Raw genomic sequence first — 21,528 nt, 5'->3', positions numbered from 1 at the left:
ATGGACAGCATGCTACAGATGTTGCTGAGATTGTTGTTGTATTTAATCTAGAATAAATTTGTATTTTACATTTCTTGAAATTCGACACAGTAAACATGTTACAGAAGTAACTGATCAATCAACGATCTAGATCTAAAATACATATTCTACATGGTGATCTCATTGAAAAAGGAATAAACCTTGCTAAAGATGGAAAGCTTTACGGATAAGCAGTAAAAGAGACACTTGGGTCAATAAGAAGTACAGTTATGAGACAACATATCTGGTAGAAGAGAGCTATACAGTTGAGACATGTGGACAAAATCTACCATAGATAGAAATGCCAGAGGTGGAATTGGTAGCGTCCAGATGTTTGCCCAAGAGAGAACTGTGCTGGATATCCAGACTCTCGCTTTCCGGGTCCAGCTCCTCTCCAATCACCAGCACATCGCAGTAATCTAGATTATGCATCAGCTCCAGAACACCAGGCCTCCGGGCTTCACAAAGAAACACACACACACCGTTACGGAGGCACAGATGCTCGGCAGCAAATATATATGACCTTCCGATGTATCCACAAACAGCCATTGATTGTGTATGAATTTAATTTAGATGATTTATCGTTTCACTACCCTGGCTCTGCATTCGACAAAAGAAGCCGGACACTTTTGTTTTGAACTTTAAATGAAAAAGGACACAAATAAAAACAATTGACTTCGGGTCAGTGTAATAACCAAGCAGAAGGCATTTATAATCTTGATAATAATAGACTAAACCATTACACGAAACCCTGTGATGGGAAATCTATGGGAGGAAAATTGAGTAAGCATGCGCCGGTTAGACGTTTCCACTATGGGCGAAATGTGCAGCTGTGGCACCTCTAAAATGAATTAATGTATAAGTGCGGGATTATGTTAATATATGAGTGGTGAAAGGGAGTCATCTATCACCTATGCTGAGGGTGGTGTCGGTCTTGGTGACTGTACTAATGATGTGTATGTCCTTGAACAGGGTCACTCCAGCAGAGGCTCTGAGTTGAGTTGCGGGCCAAACCAGCCGCTCCACCCCGGTGATGGTGATCCGAGGTTCGCTGGGTGGCAGCACCATCACTACGGCCTTGACGTCTGGTATGGAAATGCATGTGTCTTCACCGAAACATCTGTGAAGAGCAGAGCAAGGCAACATGAGAATTATTACTGCTAGTGATATAATAATAATATTAATAATTAATTCATTAACAATACTGAATTAATCATACGAATAATTATATTATTAAAGAATAATAGTGATATTAAAAAGCATAGCTTCAGCTCTGATTTAAGATGAAATGAATGTGATATGTAGGCTGTAAATACAGATATCTAAAAGCTGCAATTTGCCTCTCCACCTCCACCTCTGTTTAAAACATACAATTGCAGCTTGGTGCAGTGTGTAATCTTTTGGAGGATCTATTGAAAGAAATGCAATATAATATACATAAATATGTCTCGAGAGGTGTATAAAGACCTTACATAATGAAGCGTTATGTTTTTATTACCTTTAGAATGAGCTATTTCTATCTACATACAGTACACCGTGGGGTCCCCTTGCATTGAATTCGCCGTGTTGTTTCTACAGTAGCCCTAAATGGACAAACTGCTCTACAGAGCGCGTTTCGTAAGTATGTTATCTCCTTCAGCAAAGAAGCGAAAACATGAGACATCTTTGTTTTGTGTCAGTCACCGTATATGGAGGACTAAACCTGCAAAAATTATAAATAAATGAATGTATAAATAAATAAATATATAAACGAATAAATGTAATAATATGAAAATAAATACAGGAATGAATGGTTTGATAAAACAAAATAATTCGTTTTAGCTATTATTGATCTTAGCTTTAACTTTTCTTTTCATTTTTTAAATTGATTTATTATTTTTTGTGTCCATTTTTAATTATTTTTAATTATTATTATTTTTTATTTTTAGATTATTTTATTTATCCTTTCCTTTTATTTTTACATTTATTTATTTATACGTTTATTTATTTTTATATTTATTTATTATCGCATGTATTTATTTCCACTTTTATTTATTTATTCTTGTATTTATTCTTACTTTTCTGTGTCTTGTATGATAATTAGATGGGTTGGTCTTGCCTACTATTGGTTCAGCGTAGATTGAAGCGTTTGTTCGATTACTCTTGTCTTGTTTTGGACTAACGTCACGTCACTCACTGATCGTTTGCTTCGTGTATAACGTTAAGTAACTATGGCGGGCGCACAATTAGCTAGAGAGTTACAGCATTTAGCCAATGAAGTCGATAACCATGCATCAAATGACTATGTGTCATTCAGATTAGATGCATTTATTGAGGATTTATTACAGATTGACGGAGAGATAAATGACAAAGTTCTCCCTCGGTTGTTAGCCTCTTTGCAGCACATTCAAAGTCTGTGCGAGTCAGAGGGTGCTATGCTATGGTGGCGTTACAGTTCAACTGGTGAAAATCATAAAGCACAAAATGTAATAAGGTTTAACTACACAGATGAGCTTGTAAACCGAAGTCGCAAGCTAACGCTTTGTCAAAGTGATAGTTATAAGCAGCCTTTCGGTTAGAAAAAGCGTAAAGATTTAATGTAACATGATGTAACATAATGTAAATGAATTGAGACATAGTGAACTTAAGTCACAAGTTAACACGGTAGTAATGAGCATCGTTCTTTCACTACAGGGGCCATCAAATGGAAACCATTCCTTCTAAAAAGACGTGGTTACTAAACGGTACTCGTAAACTACATTCCATAAGAGATAAATAACACAGAGGTCACAAGTTAAAACGGGCATATTCCCTTGATTCATCCAGCTGCATATTGTTGTGTGACATCTTGATATTATTGCAAAGATCCGCAGCAGCTAGCATTGCGAAATAGCTTAGTGTGATTGTTACCGTAGTGACACGCTGCCTCACTTTATTGTATGGGTACGAATCCCGTGTCAAATCGCTTTATTTATTTTTTCACCTCGCTTCAGCCGTTACGGGCGATCATACCAATAATTTGCAATCTTAACAAGAATGTCAAAATCATGTAACAAGAAAGTCTGTGTTTATTAGACATCTTAATATCAAGTCGTCTTGTGCTTTCAGAATCGACGAATCTGCTGAGGTCGTTCATGCACCTCTTTGGCAGAGGACCTGTAACCGGAACTTGGTCACCACCTTAGCACCCCCTGACTCGCACAGATTTTGAAGAACTTTGTCATTTATCTCGCCGTCAATCTGTAATAAATCCTCAATAAATGCATCTAATCTGAATGACACATAGTCATTTGATGCATGGTTATCGACTTCATTGGCTAAATGCTGTAACTCTCTAGCTAATTGTGCGCACGCCATAAACGTTATACACGAAGCAAACGATCAGTGAGTGACGTGACGTTAGTCCAAAACAAGTCAAGAGTAATCGATCAAACGCTTCAATCTACGCTGAACCAATAGTAGGCAAGACCAACCCATCTAATTATCATACAAGACACAGAAAAGTAAGAATAAATACAAGAATAAATAAATAAAAGTGGAAATAAATACATGCGATAATAAATAAATATAAAAATAAATAAACGTATAAATAAATAAATGTAAAAATAAAAGGAAATGATAAATAAAATAATCTAAAAATAAAAAATAATAATAATTAAAAATAATTAAAAATGGACACAAAAAATAATAAATCAATTTAAAAAATGAAAAGAAAAGTTAAAGCTAAGATCAATAATAGCTAAAACGAATTATTTTGTTTTATCAAACCATTCATTCCTGTATTTATTTTCATATTATTACATTTATTCGTTTATATATTTATTTATTTATACATTCATTTATTTATAATTTTTGCAGGTTTAGTCCTCCATAACCGTATAGTGCTTTGAAAGGGACTGAGGAGGGGTGGAGTGAGCCTTTGGTTGCAATTCGCAACCTCACCGCTAGATGCCACTAAATTTCATACACTGGAGTTTTAAAGCACGTATTTTTATGTGGGTTAAAGTTTAATTACATCAAACAGACATTTCCTACAAAATCGTACCAGAAAACCGAAAAGACCATTATTATAAGTTAACGCTGTAAAGAAAATCCTGTAAAAAAGTATAATATTGCAGCAGCTGCCAGAAAAATACAGTAAAATGACCTTTTTTTTGTAAAGTTAAATTACACATTTTTTATGTTACATTTTTCTTTTTTTAACTGCCTGAAAATAAAACAGTAACATGTTGTCAAAGTACAATGTACATGTCCGAATTGACATAAGGTAAGAAAACGATTTTTTAAAATTACTTGCTCAATAACTGAAATGTGTTCAGTTTTAACCCAAAATCCCAAGTTTGGGCTTTAAAAAGTACGTAAACAACCAACTTTAAACACTTAATCCAGATTTGAATGAATGTAAATCATGGCATTTATAATAAAGTCAACCAAATTATAACACGTTAGAAATTTCCAAACACAATTTTCAACTATTCTTTTAATAAATGCAGTTATTGTTGATCACCTTTAGCATTTTCTATTGCCCCGGTTTGCATCATTCTTAAAAATGACCGAATTACCGCTGTAACCACTCACCAATCACTTGTTGTGTCGTATTGCTTTATTTTTTCATCAGAAGTGCTTACACATTCTTGTAATACTTGTCTAAATTTAACTACATTGAGAACCCTTTGGGTATTGTGATAGACAATGGCATTCACTTTATATTTTCAGCGAGGGTTACTTGAGCCTGTCAACATCATCAAGTCTCACCTCTCAGGTTGAATCAACCGAGGGACCAATCAATGATTCAGAAACACACGGTTAGTTATGAACCAGGATGTCTATGCAAATATTGGCGAGATACAGCGTGTCGTGTGACAGCGTGGCGCCAGCTCGTGTCAGCTGAGAAAGTCAGTACGGTAGTTGGAAAGAGTGTTGATTAAGACAGATTCACTGAAGCATGTAGTGAAACTCACACAGACCTGCTGGGGAAATTGGAGGCCCTCCAGCTTCATTACAGTTAGTATGAGGAGAGAAGGGAAAAATAAAGCGTTTTAGGATTAACAGGGCTCCTTTATCCCCGATGCACCCAATAATTACTCTACTTCAAGGATGGGTCTTATAGAGCGCTCTTTCATTTACTAATTCATTTATTTACTCGCCAGCTAATTAAGAACTATCTGTTTGTTAGAGACAACAGCCCCTTTACGCCACGGTCACGGCTAGAGTGATACTCGAGCGATGACGTGCTATCTCCCCGAGGTAATTCCTCCGTAAGCCTCGCCTAAACGCTCTCTCAAGTCACCGCGGTGAATGGCCTTGAATGAGAAGGCGGAAGGAGCGCGAAATTGTGTGGAACCAACAAAACAATTACCTCTAATGACCGCAGTAAAAATGACGGAGGAAAGTTTGTGATGTGTTAAAGTGGGTCCCCTTGGTCGAATACATGCTAAAAGTGTCGCGCTCATTAAAACGGCTTGTGAAGAAAGGACCAACAGTCTCTCTTTATTTACAGGGCTGATTTACGGATATTGGGAGCTGGTCTGAGCCGGACCCCGGCCATTACAACAGCTACGGCTCGCTATGATATCGACCGGAGAAGTCTGTTCTTATTTGGACAATCCTCTTCACCAATGCACACTAGACAAGTACAAAAGACCACCTCTATTCTTTTCTTTCTCTTTCTAGCACACCTTCTACACTGATAAGTTTCATTTGGGTAAGTATCAGCCGAGCGCTATTGGATCCAATAGTTTTCATTAGACTGCTGTCAGACAACACAATCTATCGGTTAGTTCACCCTTGACACTCAAATGAACATCCCTATTGGGGAAAGGACACTCACATGCACAATGTGATATTTAAAGCTGCCCGAGTCGCAATTAATGAGATGAATTATTAGAATCTTTAACTGAGACAGACAGATAGATCAAGCAGGTACTCTTATTGATCCCATATAGAAAATAAGGGTGCATTAGCCAGGCTAACACAGAAAGAGCCACATTTATACAATGGATAAAGGACATAAAAAGTAAACATCCCTCACTCTTATTGACTTACTATGTATGATACTATATTGTTTTATATATTATTTCATGAATGAAAAAAATTGCACAAATGTCTCCCGGAGAGATCTCAATGTGTGAACGGATTTGCCAACTCTGCAACCAAAGACCAATATTATTGAAGATTTCAATATACAGTAAGCTCAAACATTTCTCATCAAATTGACCCAAATCCAGATTATTTTACCTATAGACCGTTTCAAAGCAACAACATAAACAAACGTTACTGCGCGTGCACGCCTCTGTGGCCCGAACTTAACTTCCGGCACACATCCACAAAGAACAGTGCCCGGTTGCATGAAAGCCCTTTAGTGAGGGTTCTCATGAGGGGAAAGATTTCCCTAAAGTAAGGGATTTCTTGAAGAGCATTGCAACAAAGGTCTTACGTTCACCCTTACCTAAGTGTTTCCACTATAGTGTCTGTCAAAACATGGAAATAGAGAAGCGCTTGCCATAGTTACGATATAAAATATTGACTTTAATAGAACACAAATTTACACTACAGCTACAAAACATTTGAGTTGCGGACAATATTAACAGCACAGGAAAAAAAGACGACACTAAAGACGTTAAAGCTATTATTTTAGATATACACAAAAAGAACAAACAATTCTTAATCTGTTATGATGCATGATTTTTTCCAGTAATCACATATCATTAATCTCATTTTATCTCTGAAAGTAAGCGTCATTATTTTCAATGAACATGATATCGTTTATCGCGTTTGAGATTTAAGGGAGCTGTATCGTTCCCTTAATTTTTTAAGGTAGAAAAGTCAATTGTACTTATTGACCGCCTCAAGGTTCAACTGGGCACAGAGTCCCTGCAGGTTATTTCTGATAGCAAGCAAAATAAATAAAGAAGTAAATTACATTATCTAGCAAGTTAAAAATATGTCTAGCCAGTATTATTTTGGGTTACCAGTAGAAGAACCGCTATTTGCCTAAACTTATATGTGACAAAGTTACACGGCCCATTCAACAAATTGATGGTTTTAAAAAAATGATATGCAATAAAATTCAACAAATTGTTAATTTAATACAATTATGATACAATAAAATATCGTTATAAATTAATATAAACGAAATTAAATATAAATAGTTATATTATTAGCCACTAGCCAGACACAGACTGGAGTTTAAAATTCGGGCCAGACGTGCGAGTCTAATTAAACCGTCTATACAATATCATGAATTTGTACTGTATGTTCATTGACAGTATTACTGTTTTTCAGAGGTCACCCTGAGGTCTGGCGGATGAATTCCTTCACGAGTTGATGTCGTGGTGTTTGATGATGTTAATCGCAGTACTCACTGGACTGTGGTGGTTATGTCAAGTTTGCGCAAGCCAGGAGTGGGAAACTGCCGAGAGTTAATGTAGGAAACTTTCGTCATGGCGGTGTTGATGTTCTCCAAGTCATCTGCCTCCATGACCAGCACAGACTGTGCGGGGTTGAAGTGGAACTGAGATGGATCAAGAGAGTACGAGTAAGAGTCATTTTCATAATCGCTAGAAAAACGCAAAAGCAAGGGAGCGGTCGAATGAGTCAATACATTTACATATAAATGAATATGAGGCTGTGGATTTACTAAAGTCAAAGGATTCTCGAATGAATTCAGAGGATATTATAGAGATAAATAGAATAGAATAGGCAACTGTATGATCTGTGAAAGACTTTGCTTATATGTGTGTGTGGGTGTTTGTGAGAGAGTGATTGACACAATGACCTGCGCTCTTTGCCGCAAATATACGAGAAAAGAAACGCAAAATAATCCTATTGTATACAAAATAAATATTTATTATATTTAAAAAATAAAGCAAAATACGATTTCATGGCTGATTAAAGGAATATACATTTGAAGTTGTGTGTCTGTGTACCTTTATGCCTTTGCCCAGACTTTCAAGAGAGCTGATGTCCAGGCCCTCCTTGCAGGCCTGTAAGCAGGAGATCACCTTCTGTGTTGCAATCTTTCCTGGTCGGATAGTGAGGCCTGACAGGCTTCCACGAAAATACTGTGTAAACCGGGGAGTGGTCACCTCTCCTCCTAAAAGCAAAACCACACACAAACTGTCAAAACATCACAAACATACCCGCACAGTCATTGATGAGAGAGAGAGAGAGAGAGAGAGAGAGAGAGAGAGAGAGAGAGAGAGAGAGAGAGAGAGAGAGAGAGAGAACAATGAATCTGCCCTGACCTGATGTTTCAAACATATCTACATACTCAAATGCATCGTTTTCTTTGTAAGTCTTTGTTTAAACTATACTGTATTTCTGTTTATATATATTTTCATATATTATTCTATTCACTGCTCCGTGTGTGTGCGCATTCACAACTTTCTGTGCGTGTGTTCACTACTCACCGGATGGGTTAAATACAGAGGTCACATTTTGGGTATGGGTCACCATATCTGACAAATAGGTCACTTTCACTTATTAATATTATTATCTTTCTTTTCGTTTGTATGCATACTTCCATACATTTCAGTTGTTTATATTTAAAGGCATTTATTCTATTTACATATTTTATTATTATATTATGTTTTAGTTTTATCCTTCAGTTAGCGCCTTACTTTAACTAGACCGTATTTTCTGTTGTTACTGTGTTGTACACGTGTATCTTAACCGTGTTGCGTGTGTCTTGTTTGATGTATACTGTAATGTTTCGGCGATATTGTAAGAGCACAAAATCATGACCAAAACAGTATCTTTAAATTGAAATTGAGTAAATTGAAACGGAGTATGCAGTGAACCAATGTCTGACTTTGGAAAATTGCTGTCTTCAGCCTTTATTCAAAGATATTATTAAAGATGTATTAACATATTCGTATGCGTGTTAGTTGTGCTTACATGTGCAGAAGTACACAACACTTGCACAAAGTCAATATCGAGTCAAGGGCCAGGAGGACGGAGTCAATGTAGGCTTATAGAACACCACCGAACCTATACCTGGTCTCCCCAATCATTTTTTTATTTTAAAATAAATACCTTAACCAGGTTTTCTTCTCCCATACACCTCATATTTTGATGGTTTAAATGAACCAAACCAAACCAGATCGAAAAGAATAACATACTCTCCAGATATCACTTTTAGCCAATACTGTGCATGCATAGATACCTCCATACAAATGTTGAGAGACTAGTCATCCATCAAAACATCCATCTCTACCTAATGGGTACCTATATACTGTACAAAAACATGAGAGTGAGGTAGAGGAAAAACAGTCCTCTTCAACACATGCTGTTTTTCCTCTCTTCTCCATGACTGATGAGCTGGCAGATTTGGAGAGTCTAATAGCTCCAGATGCAGTCAGCCCAGCACTGTCCCTCCTAAAGCCTCACAATAAAGGCCTGTGCTTCCAAGCCTTAATTGCTTATGATTTTAAATAATTTAGTTGACAGATGTTATCAATTAAATGTTATTCCACTGATGAAATGGCAGTGGAACATTTGCAGTCGCTTTCGTGCTCCCCTAAAGGACAGACACGCTAATGAGACCACAGCGCTCACATGGGATATAAGAGCTGTCAATGGCACATCTATTTTTATATCGATCGGTGATGGCGTGACAGACCATAATAACAAGAAAAAGTTAATTATTACAAAAAACTGTGCTCGAGAAAAATAAAGATAATCCTATTTGATTCGCCATGAAGACAACAGTCGCAAAACCCTTATTTCTACCACAAAAAAGACAAGGATCTCAATTTGTCTCGAACAAATACCCGTCCGCGGTTTCCATTATACGGCGTCTTGTCATTGCGTTGTTGATTGCGCACAGTGAGAAAGGAGGGAGAGCGAGAGGCAATCTCGCTCGCTAATAGCTCAAAAAGTTATCAGTTGCGGTTTAGTGAAGCTTAGACGAGTTTCATCGGGATGTAATAGCAAGTGAACTTGTCCTCCATTCAGGGTCTTTTAATCCTCACAACGTCCTTCGTCTGAAAATCACGATTCAAAGCGAGAGAAAAAGAGAGAATAATCCCCAATCAGCACGGATGAAAAGAAATCTAAATAGCGTCAAGGAGACGGATTTTAGGACCTGGCCGCCCGCGACGGCTTTGCAATTTAGCCGAGTCTCCGTTCTCTCACCACCTTTTTTAATTATTTAGCTCATGAAAGCGATGTTAAGGACAGTCTCTCCATTCAAATGCGGTCATTAGTTCTATTTCAAAAGGCTGAAATTGACAGGCCGTGTTTCTTTTTTTGATGTTTTCACGCCCGAGTCTCTTTGATTAAATGAGGAATCAGGGCAGCCCGGGGCCAAACACATCGCCTCTCTCTTGGTATTCGAACCACCGCTGGTGCGCTCTCACTGTCATATCAATAATGTAGATGTCTTTTAGTCCAACCCTCTCTTAAATCTAAAACAGAGTACTGACCGCTTCTCAAAATCTGTGGATGCTGATTCATCCCTCCCGTGTCTGCCCAGCCAAAACCACTATTATACCGTGATTTCATTTGATCGATCCTTTTCTTTTTTAAGGTATGATGAGGACAACAGCTTCTCCGCAGTCTCACCTTGCCAGCAGGCGCCTACGGTAAGCTGTACATCGATCTCGGAGGGGTGGATGGGCCAGTCGTCCGTCACAAGGTAGGGTTCGTACGTCACTCCATCTACGAAGAGCGTCACCGAGGGAAACTCCACGTTGATGACGTAGTAATGCCATTCTTTATCACAGATCTAGAGATGAGAAAGAACAGACACATTCGTATTAAAACAGTGCTTTTATTTTTTGGATGAGAAATAAATGAATAAATTCAATAAAAAATATTGTAATGAAATGTATATTGTAATATAGAATGTGTAGGCAAAGTAAAGTGAATATAATCAAGTTCCTGTTTCTTGGCCGAACCATATCTGAGCTGCTATAACAAAACAACTAATGATACAACAGCCATTCTTTTTAATACACTGTTGTGTATTTGTTCTTAACTGAACTAATCTCTGTATAGTTAAGGACAACACATTTTGTTACTTTTAGCTCAACCCTGTATTGTCCCTTTTATTTATTTAACACAAAATCAACACAAAATGACCCATAATGTGTTAAAAAACCCATCATGTGTTAAAATAAGTTATTAACACATATTATTTAACGCATCCTTTTAGCTTGAGATGATAAACGTGAGCTAGTTTCGCTTGGCCTTAATGAAACCGAGATTTAACTTAATTTGCTTTCATTAGCTCTGCTATTCATCATTTCTCATCAGTGCTATTTCATTAATTAAGTATAATTATGATCAGACGCTAATTATAGGGACCAGAGATGTACAAGTGCAAAAAGCATCAAATCACTTTACAAACCAATGCAAACAAATCAGCCATTTATAGTTCCTTTATTAATCATTTTTTCCTCTACCTACTCACACAGTCACATTTAACAACCGTAGGCATTTCTAAAAGAAAGGTCTTAAAAAGAAACCATTAGATGAAGAATATGTGAGGGCTTAACTAGACATCTCTGATTCTGAGAGACATGTTTCTGCATAACGGTGGAAACTGGCATAATGACAACCACATTTAATTGCCTTGCTGCACCCTTTCAAACTTTAATGGCAACGGTGCCGAGAAGTTGTAGTTTGCTTTTTCACCTTTTGCCAATTTTATTTCTACAGGAGGACAGACATTGTTTCACGAGAACTGTGAAATGATGCAAGCTGGACTCAAATTCTCCTTTTTTTGCATGCGTATCACAGCTCAACACTAATTTTAGCGGTAGCGCTTTAAATTTGTTAAATGTATAAACACAACTATTAAAATGAGTTTTAATGTGAGTCCGACTGAAACTGTTATTATTGCGACACTTCGGTGCATTAAACCAGCCACTAATCGACTGGAGAGTTGTTAGATGACTAGTCAACCATCCCGGCCCAAGTCTGTTTAGCACACAAGAATACTTACGGATTTGTTATTAAGTATAAACTAAAGTAAATGACACGTAGAAAAATCTATGAAATCTTAATTGCGGTTCATGTGTAATCAGCCATGAGTAACTCCACCACCTGCTCGTGTTTGCAGGGAAATGAAATGAGTTCATCAGCACAGCAATAATATCATAATAATGATAATTTGCCAGTGGTATAGTGCGGTAAACATGCGTACTCAGATCCATCCGCAGGCACAGAGTGCTCCATATGGCACGGAAGGATCCTGGGTGGATGCTGCTGCAGAGAGGAGTTAATGGAGAGATGCCTCTGTGTCTAAACCGGGTCTCCAGAGAGAAGATCCCTGCCTAACTGCTGCCACGGGGGACAGATCTCAGTCTGCATCCTTCTTCCCTCATCTCTCTGTTTCTGTGGAATAGATATCCTGTTTATCTCCATCTCCCCAGACTCTTTCGTTGCCGCTCTATCAATGCATCTAACCTGTTTCTGTCCTTCTCAATGTCACATTTACAAACACACATAAACGCTCTCACACACTCGACAGTGTCATTCAGCCTCTTGGGCATTGTTTGTGCATTCAGGATATTGAGAGGCATTCTGGGATATAAGACTGTTCATGGGGTCAATTTTCTTAATTTTCCTTTATGCACACATACACTATCATTTGAATTAGTCATAATATGTGACCCTGGACCACAAAACAAGTCATAAGTAGCATGGATATATTTTACCAACAATATATTATATGGGTCAAAATGATTGATTTTCCTTATACGCCAAAAATCACAAGGATATTAAGTAAAGATCAAGTAAAGATATTCAAATCTACTACTGTAAATATATCAGAATTTCGTTTTTTTGTGAGTGGATGCAGCAAAATCGCGAACAAAAATGGCCGGAAACACGCCTCGCTGCTGTCCGCTTTTTGGGAATTACCCACTCAAGCCTGGTCTCTATGTAAAGCTTAGAATTTACGCTTTCGGGTTCTTCTGCTCTCCGTAATGTCATGACAGTGGTAAGCCAATAGAAAGCGTTAAAATGAATAGCAATGGACTGCTACAGCGTCTCTGACTCATTTTCTCAGTATTTCGATGTTTTTGCACCCTCAGATTCCAGATTTTCAAATAGTCTCTCGGCCAACAAACCAAACATCAATGGAAAGCTTATTCTTATTTGTTCATCCGATTTCAGATGATGTATACATCTCAATTTCAAAAAATTGACACTTATGGCTGGTTTCGTGACCCAGGGTCACATATTTGAAGAGTTCATTTGAATTGTCCACACCACATAATATCAATCAAACAGCAGCTGGGTAATACTATATAAAAAATACAGCTAACTAACACAATAAAACATGATAACATAATAAATACATAATAAATAACAATGCAAACAAGTGTTTTAACTAAAAACTTAACAATATTAACAATTTTCCAAATAGGAGCAGAATTCATGATCCCGCATCACCAGCCCACAGAGTAAAAGTATTTTCTATAGACTCCAGCAGTGAAGAAGATTTGGCTTTCTAAATTGCATGAGCTTATTTTTGCAATGTCCAGCGTCAATGAGGCATGTAAGCAGCAGCATTAGCGCCGGGTAATTAAACAGCCCATGCCACATCTCTGAAAACCGGGTTTCTGTTCAGAGTATGAATACGAATAGCCTGCAGTAGGTAAACATGTTTAAAACACTTTAAATGTGTTAATTGTGTGAAACAGCCATGAGGGAAATATGTAGATTGCGACCATGCTTGAAATTTGGAAGCTGCCACCTCGAGGTTTATCAGCCAGTCACAGCATTCCTTCCTACATGTGTAAACATGTCTAAACACCCTCAACATGCTTTTGACTGGCATTCACACGAGTGCTGGTAAAATCTTAACCTAAGCAGGCTTTGTTCGCTCGCGTCCTCGTGGAGGAACTCGAAATGAACGCACTGTGAGCGTGCGCGTTGCTTTGGTGCTAATGAAAAACATGCGGCATTAATCTTGGCCTGACAGATGATTTTGGCTGTTTCAGAACCATGGACGTGCAGACATTTTGAGGGGCAGGGGCTCAAGTGGAAAAAAGGGCACTTCTCATATTTTCTAAAAAATATAGAAAAAAGGTAAAATATATTAAAACAACAATTTTTTAAATCCCTCACACTCACCCAATTGTTTCATGCTGTTTTATTTTTCAACAGAATATTTTTATATCAATGTACTTCAGCCTCTCTAACTTTTCTTTTTTTAACTTACTGTATAACAATTTAAAACACGTTGACCGTAGCTCTTCTTTTAAATGATACCACAACTGTGCTCATATCCCAAAGGGTTCAAGAAAAACACCCAGTTTAGTGAAGGTAGGTCATTGTCATGGGTTGGGCCTAGAGTGGGGGTGCACTTTAAGAGGTTAAGGCGGGACACTTAATGTACTGTTCAATTTTGAGATGTTGGTCTATTTTGCTTTCATGTCTTCTTTTGCTCTAATGGAAAGGAAATTTCCAAAATACACATTTAAGTGTTTGTTATAAGCCTACTATACCCTCGTCTGTTTGCTTCTTAGATTTCTTCTAAATGAACCAAAACAAACTACCTGCATATTTAAACATAACATTTCAAGGGAAAAGACACTTCATATTAACTAAGTCATATTAACTAATAACTGGTGATATGCTTTAGTTATTTTGTTGCACAGGTAGCTAGTCTGTTCATCGCCACTCATCTACACACCAAGACAAACGCTACTGGAAAGGAGGGAAGGCTTCACTTCTGTGGCTCTCTGCCTGTGTGTGATGTGCCGATAAATGTGTGCTACACAGCTGTACGTGAAGGATGGGAGAAAGGCATCCGAACTCGACAGAGTCTCAACATTTCTGGACCTGACCTGATATTTTCTATTTGTTTGACAGGGAACATGCGCGCACAAACATATATTCATTTTTTTTTAAATCCTCAGAAAAAAAGGGCACTTCCTCTCGAGGAAGAAAAAGGGCCGGGGCTCAAGCCCCCCCTCTGCACGTGCCTGTTCAGCACACAAAGGCACACGCCAATAAGGATTAAAACACACGCGCAACATTTGGCCTGCGCTTTCTCTTTCACATCCAGTCAGCGCTGATGAGTAAGTAACTATAGAGTAAAAGTGTAACATGCTACTTTTCCAGTGCAGCAGTAAAGTGACAAAACATTAAATCACAATTTGTGTCACATTGTTTTGCGCCTGCAGCATTCAGAGCCGATGAAGGTAATAATTAAACAAACTCTCTTAACATCCATTCATTTGAAAGATTGTGAAACATGATTCATTATACTTAATTGGTTCAATGTTTTTAATTCATTTGATAAATCATGGCGTTTTATTTAGTGTAAATTTATATTGATCTGTTCAAATACTATTTAATCACTCTCATGTAAAAAGGATGTGTTAAAGAATAACATGTTTTTTACTATGAAATTTTAACATATTATCTGTTTTTTAACACAAAAGTCATTTTGTATTGATGATGGAGTGATGGATACACTGTTCTACACCAGACAAATAGGCCTAATGCTTTGATATATTATATATGGATGATAGATGGATGAAATGACAGACAGGCAGACAGCTATAGACAGACAGATGGTAATACAGAATGACTGATAGATACAGAAATAGATAGACTGGCAGAGAGACAGATAAATAGATAGACAGACAGATGGACAGGCAGACAGACAGAGAGATAGCTATAGAGATAGACAGATACAGTTAAAATACAGTCAAGACAAATAGACACACAGACAGGCAGGCATAGAGCTGTAGGCAGTCAGACAGACAGACAGGCAGCTATAGACAGACAGACAGACAGAATGACTGATAGATACAGATATAGATAGACAGGCAGATAAATAGATAGATAGACAGATGGAGAGGCAGACAGACAGAGAGAGAGATAGCTATAGAGATAGACAGATACAGTTAAAATACAGTCACTCATGACAAATAGACACACAGACAGACACACAGGCAGGCATAGAGCTGTAGACAGACAGACAGACAGATAACTATATATATAGACCGGTACAGTTAAAATACAGTCTAGACAGACAGGCAGACAGACAGATAAATAGATAGAAAGACAGATAGACATGCAGACAGACAGAGAGATAGCTATAGAGATAGAAAGATACAGTTAAAATACAGTCAAGACAAATAGACACATAGACAGAAAGGCAGGCATAGAGCTGTAGGCAGACAGACAGACAGACAGACAGATAAAGGTAGCTAGACTGCAATTAAACTGCTTTCAATTACGAGTTGCTTTCATCTTGTCCAGCTACAGTTTTAAAGTAGCATTCACTGCATCCATCCTCAGCTCGCTCTGCCATTTGTGCTCCAAACATTTTTAATCTGTTCCCTTGTCAACAAACTGCATTCACGACCTTCGGAGCAAACAAATAAATGAGAGCGTGACAGCAAACGAGAGCCGGGCCACAAATCACACCTAGAACTATACATCTCTTTCTACACGCTCCAGCATTATTGTGTCATGTTGGCTGCAGGAGAGAAATGCCTCGCAGGCTATGTCTGCATGGGGCTGTTCCTCATTCAACATTTATGCATTGTGTTCACCGCTCTCTGGTGCCGCATGAGCACAAGCTCGGTTTCAAAATCTAGTGAGCTGCCACGCTGCCTACAGTATGTAAGGCAGCTGCATGACAATCATGAATCTCTTGAAGTAAATCACTTGAAACGGATTACATTTTACAGCTGTTTTTAGAATTGAAATTAATGTTAGCATATTTGTAATCAACATTTCTGTCACCTTGTCTGCCATCTTGGATATATTTAGTCATTGCGCTCATCACAATGCATTTTGGGACTGCCTCCACTGGAAATAATGCATAAGATGTTGCCTTACAATTTGTCCAAAACATCTTAGTACGCAAAATAATTAAGTTGATTACTTTTTGGAACATTAATCATACACCTGCAGAGTGCCTGTGCTGCATCCATAGCCAGCTTACCATGTACAAAGCAAATACAATAAATATGCAGCCTTTTTAATATAACCTAACAGTTTATAGCGCTTTTTCACTGTCCATGTGCTGTTTTATCAAAACGCCCAGAAAGTTGGAAAAAATTAACTAGTGGAAAACGGTTAGGAGCTGGCATTTAATCAAAGAGTCCAGGGACTCTAACCGTGGGCTTGGGTGGCGCAATTCGAGCTTTCATTATTTTCTTGATTGAACTGCAGATTAGGCTAATTTTAGGTACCGCTTTATCTATTTCATCATCTGGTACCTCAAATGGCCTTTTGGGAAAAATGATTTGTTCTATATCATTACTGGCAAAAGTAAAAGTGAAGAAGCGCTTTTCCTCTATTCTCGTTTGGAGGTGTAGATACACATCTCATAATCGATTACTAGAAAGAAACTTGCGCAAATAGCTAGACGGAGATAAAGCTCGCAAGATTCAGGGTTGGGTAAGATCGCCTGATAGCTGTCGAGACTTGCCGAGGGCAATCGGAACAGTAAAGGGCATTGTGGGTAATTGATTTGAGAAGTTTGCTGCTGTGCCGAATAGCACATGCTCGGGGACCGTCATCCACACACCTGCACGCTAGACCCGACTCTGAAAGAGCAGAGAAACGGTTGGAGCCGTAAGTGCATCTTCAAGACACCTGCACGCTGATATTCTCTCACGAGCTTTATTCGACACGACAGATGGAGCGCAGCCAGACGAACATGTGCAACAGGGACATCCCTATAGAATTACATTAGAGGGAGTTTCTTGTGTGCACCTCTAACTGAGAAAGTCAATCCAAGGGACACTTCTAACCGCCCACACTTCGGATGAAAGTCTAGCGTCCGACGGCTATCTGATGTGCTGTCTGAGCAGGAAAGACAAACGGCACTTTACTGATTGGAATGATATATAGAAGGAGTGAAATGACAGTTCTTGGGCCAAGATTATATGGGAAAGAATAGCAACTGATCAGAAGAGCAGATTTCAGGTGCAGTGGGGCGTGAAGTTGGTGCTGATGTGTATATGGATGGAGGGTCTGGCTGTGGTTTTATTCAGGACAGGCACAAATGATCAGACTCAGGAGAGAGCTGGAGTTTTAAATAGAATCTTGATTCCATCAGAGACAAGTTACCAGCAGATTAAGTTTGGAGAGTTTTAATGGGCAAGATTAAAATCTCTCCACAGGGAAGGGACAAAGACATACAAAGGAAATGGACGCTTGATGACAGCGATCTAAAAAATCAGTTCACAAGAGAAGACTGAATTTTTAAACATCGTACCCTTGTTAGCTTTGTAGCTGCACAAATTTGAACTTGGATATACACAGATCACCCGCTGTGGTGGAGAAGCAACTTTGAAACTGTAGCTTGTCAAACCATGAGCTACTTATTGTTTGAAGTAGTTAAAATACAGTCGAGCGATATGTTTGGTGTAGTACCAAAAAGTTCCTAATTAGCCTACTTTGGGGCTAATAACAGGGCAAAATCTATATGAAAATGAGCATTATCTATACAGCACAAAACAAGGAGGATCACAGTTGAAGTAAAATAAATGAGAAACATTTTTTTAAATATGGAAATTTTACAAAATAAATACAACAAATTAAAACGTGAACCATTATTTAAAACTGCAGTCTGTAGCTTTTGCCTTTATGTACAGAATTTTAATTTTATTGATTTTTTTACAGATATTTCATGTAGAATGAAAACAAAAAAACACTGTAATAATATGGAATTGTATTATGTATTTTACATTTTTTTTTACAGATTTTCAAGTTTTTTTAAAAACGGTCAAAAAAACCGTCAAATAAAATTGACATGAAAAACATGAAATTTTACAGGACAAACGGTTATTTAGTGGTATATTTCTGGCGGCCCAGCTGCAGGAAGTTTTCCTTTTTTTACAGTGTGTGCAGAAGTGAAATGATGTTAAAGTGACATTTCTTGCAAAATCCCACTTGACAGATCAACATATACAATTATTATTTTATAACGTTTATAAAGTTAAATAGAAAAACATTAAATATTTGTTTTATAAAAATGTAATAAATAAAAATAATAGTTATAAAAAATAATATATTAAAAATGTAATAAACAATTATAAGTATTTTTTAAATTAAAAAATGTGTACATAAAACTTTAATGAATTAAATATTTAATAAAAATTAAAAAAACATTGTACAATATAATAAGTAAGAATTTAATGCTGCTGAAGTGAAATGAAGTGACATTTCTTGAGTATAAAATTGTAATTTCATAACGTTTATAAAGTTACTAATGGCAGCTTTAATTTAATAAAAAATATATTAAAAATGTTAATAAATAAAACGTAATATATTCAAAATGTAATAAAAATGTTATAAATATTTTTTTAATTGAAAATGTACAGTATGCATACAAATTTTAATAAGTTAAATAATTCATAAATATTTATAAAACATTTTATACAAATTTAGAATATAATACTTAAGAATTTAATCAAGATTTGTAATAAAAAAGACTTAATTTGCTTAATCTCTGCTTAGTTGTATATAATATACTATAACATAACAACAAGTGTGTGTAGTGTACACAGCTCATACATAGCTACTTGTACCACTAATACAATACTGTAGCTACACTGTGCTGTGTACACTACAAACACTTGTTGTTATGTTATTGCTAAATAATGCAGTAAGGTTAGCTATACTGTTATTGATCACCAGGTTCAAATTTAAGTCTTGTAATAAACCACTGTTTAACTTCTTATCACAGGACCACAACACATGGAAAACATTCCTGTCAGCAGAAAACAAGACTGTCACGCTATCTTTTTATACATGACAAAATATAACAAAAGCTCTATAGAGTCACAGCACAATGAAGAGTGACAATTCCATTTCTCTGTCTCTCTAGTACCACTTAAAACCCACGTATATGTCAAGACAGCGAATAAGTGCATTTTACCTCATTTACGTATGTTTATTCATATGCTACGCGACTTGCACAAAAGTCCCTATGGAAATAAGGTTTTATTGTTGAGCTTTAGAAGAACATCTATTGTAGCATTTATATGCAAATCTTACATGCCTCTACTTCACCGCCACAGCAACAATGCAAAGATGATATGCTTTGTTCGGCAGACCTAAAAACCAAGCAGGCAAAGATTATGTCTTTTGTGTTCACGATGTGATTTTCTCCATATTCATTCGGCTACTGGAGCAAGATTGGTATTCTAGTCTTAAGTTTTGTTTATCAAAAGAAAATTTAGTCCACGCAGAGGCCAAAATTTGAAAAACGAAAGTCAGCAGGCTGCACAAAAACAGACCCAATGAGCCAATCACCCAAAACGAATGAAATTCACACAAATAGATACAAAGGTGCATGGACATGTTTTGACTGACACCTGACACGTCTTGTTGTGTGTGCAGGTGAATGCATACAGCACGTGTTGTTTGTTTAGTGCCAGATCTCTTTGAGAGCTGCAGTGTGCTAACAGAGGTGGCGTCGGGCCTGCGGTGCATTGGAAGGTGACTATAAATTACAGGCTGACAGAGTGAGTAATTAGAGCAGGAATTAGACTGTGCCCTCCGGGGACAAAAGTCAACTAAAGAGTGACCTCTCCCAAGTCTCCCAATTTGGACCCTACACTGTGTAAATTAATCTATCCGCAGCCCAGAGCAGGAGCAAATTGTTTTTACAGTAATAGATATGTGGAAAATGGACAATGGTAATGAGGATACGCACAAGTACAAGCATGCACGCAGATGAACGCACACACAAACGTAAGTACACAGGGGTGCCAAAAACTATACTACTCTATACAAAGAGTACAGTCCTGTATATGCATTGTACCGATACAGTGATGGGAAACGAATTGTAGAACCATGGCACATTAACACCATTCGAAGGGTTGCCAGATCTACAGAACAAAATCTGCCCCATTCCCAATCAAAACTAGACCAAAACTAGCTCAACGACACACCTCAAATACTGTACAAAAACTCAAAATATGCCACTCACATACCTAAAATGTACAGTTACTTCATCTCACCCTAAAGGGATACTTCACCGAAAAATGAAAATTCTGTCATAAATTACTCACCCTCATTTCTATGTTCTGCTGAACACAAAGGGAGATATTTGGAAGAATGTTAACAACTGAGATTTCTGGGCCACCATTGACTACCGTAGAAAATTAAAATAAAAGTTAAAGGTGCCCCAGAACTTTTTGCGTTCCTAAATTCCTGTTCAACAGAACAGGAAAGTACAATATTTGTTTTCTATGGTAGTCAATGGTGCCCCAGAAATCTCAGTTGCTAACATTCTTCCAAATATCTTTCTTTGTGTTCAACCAAACAAAAACATGTATACAGGTATGGAACAACTTGAGGGTGAGTAATTCATGACAGAAATGTCATTTTTCTGTGGAGTATCCCTTTAAGAATGACTGCTGATGAACAAACTCCTTCCGCCTTAACCCGCTGAATAAAAGGGACATTCTGTCACTTAAGTCTGTAAAGTCATACAGTTGTTTGTCACACAGTTGTCTGTCCAACTGCATTCTACTTTGTATGGAATACGCACCCAAGACTTTCACTCACCACACGTGGTGATGTGACAATAAAAGT

General features: G+C 37.4%; 1 protein-coding gene and 1 long non-coding RNA gene across 2 annotated transcripts in view; one reads left to right on the top strand and one right to left on the bottom strand.

Moving 5' to 3' along the window:
* Nucleotides 1-21,528, bottom strand: part of clstn2a (calsyntenin 2a) — a 223,788-nt gene that overhangs the window by 5,960 nt on the left and 196,300 nt on the right. The window contains exons 9-13 of the mRNA XM_057334277.1: nt 10,564-10,726; nt 7,926-8,092; nt 7,362-7,510; nt 930-1,138; nt 309-476 (exon numbers count right to left, since the gene is read on the bottom strand). Coding sequence (XP_057190260.1) covers nt 309-476; nt 930-1,138; nt 7,362-7,510; nt 7,926-8,092; nt 10,564-10,726 — 856 coding nt within the window. The remainder of the gene's footprint in view (nt 1-308; nt 477-929; nt 1,139-7,361; nt 7,511-7,925; nt 8,093-10,563; nt 10,727-21,528) is intronic.
* Nucleotides 1,522-7,389, top strand: LOC130554547 (uncharacterized). The gene is made up of 3 exons (XR_008962993.1): nt 1,522-1,635; nt 5,498-5,630; nt 7,282-7,389. It is a non-coding gene; the product is annotated as an uncharacterized LOC130554547 (long non-coding RNA).

The sequence above is a fragment of the Triplophysa rosa genome, linkage group LG5 (genome assembly GCF_024868665.1).
Source record: "Triplophysa rosa linkage group LG5, Trosa_1v2, whole genome shotgun sequence".
NCBI classification, from domain to species: Eukaryota; Metazoa; Chordata; class Actinopteri; order Cypriniformes; family Nemacheilidae; genus Triplophysa; species Triplophysa rosa.
The sequence above is the reverse complement of the archived record's forward strand: the minus strand, read 5'-3'. Positions and strand labels throughout refer to the sequence as shown.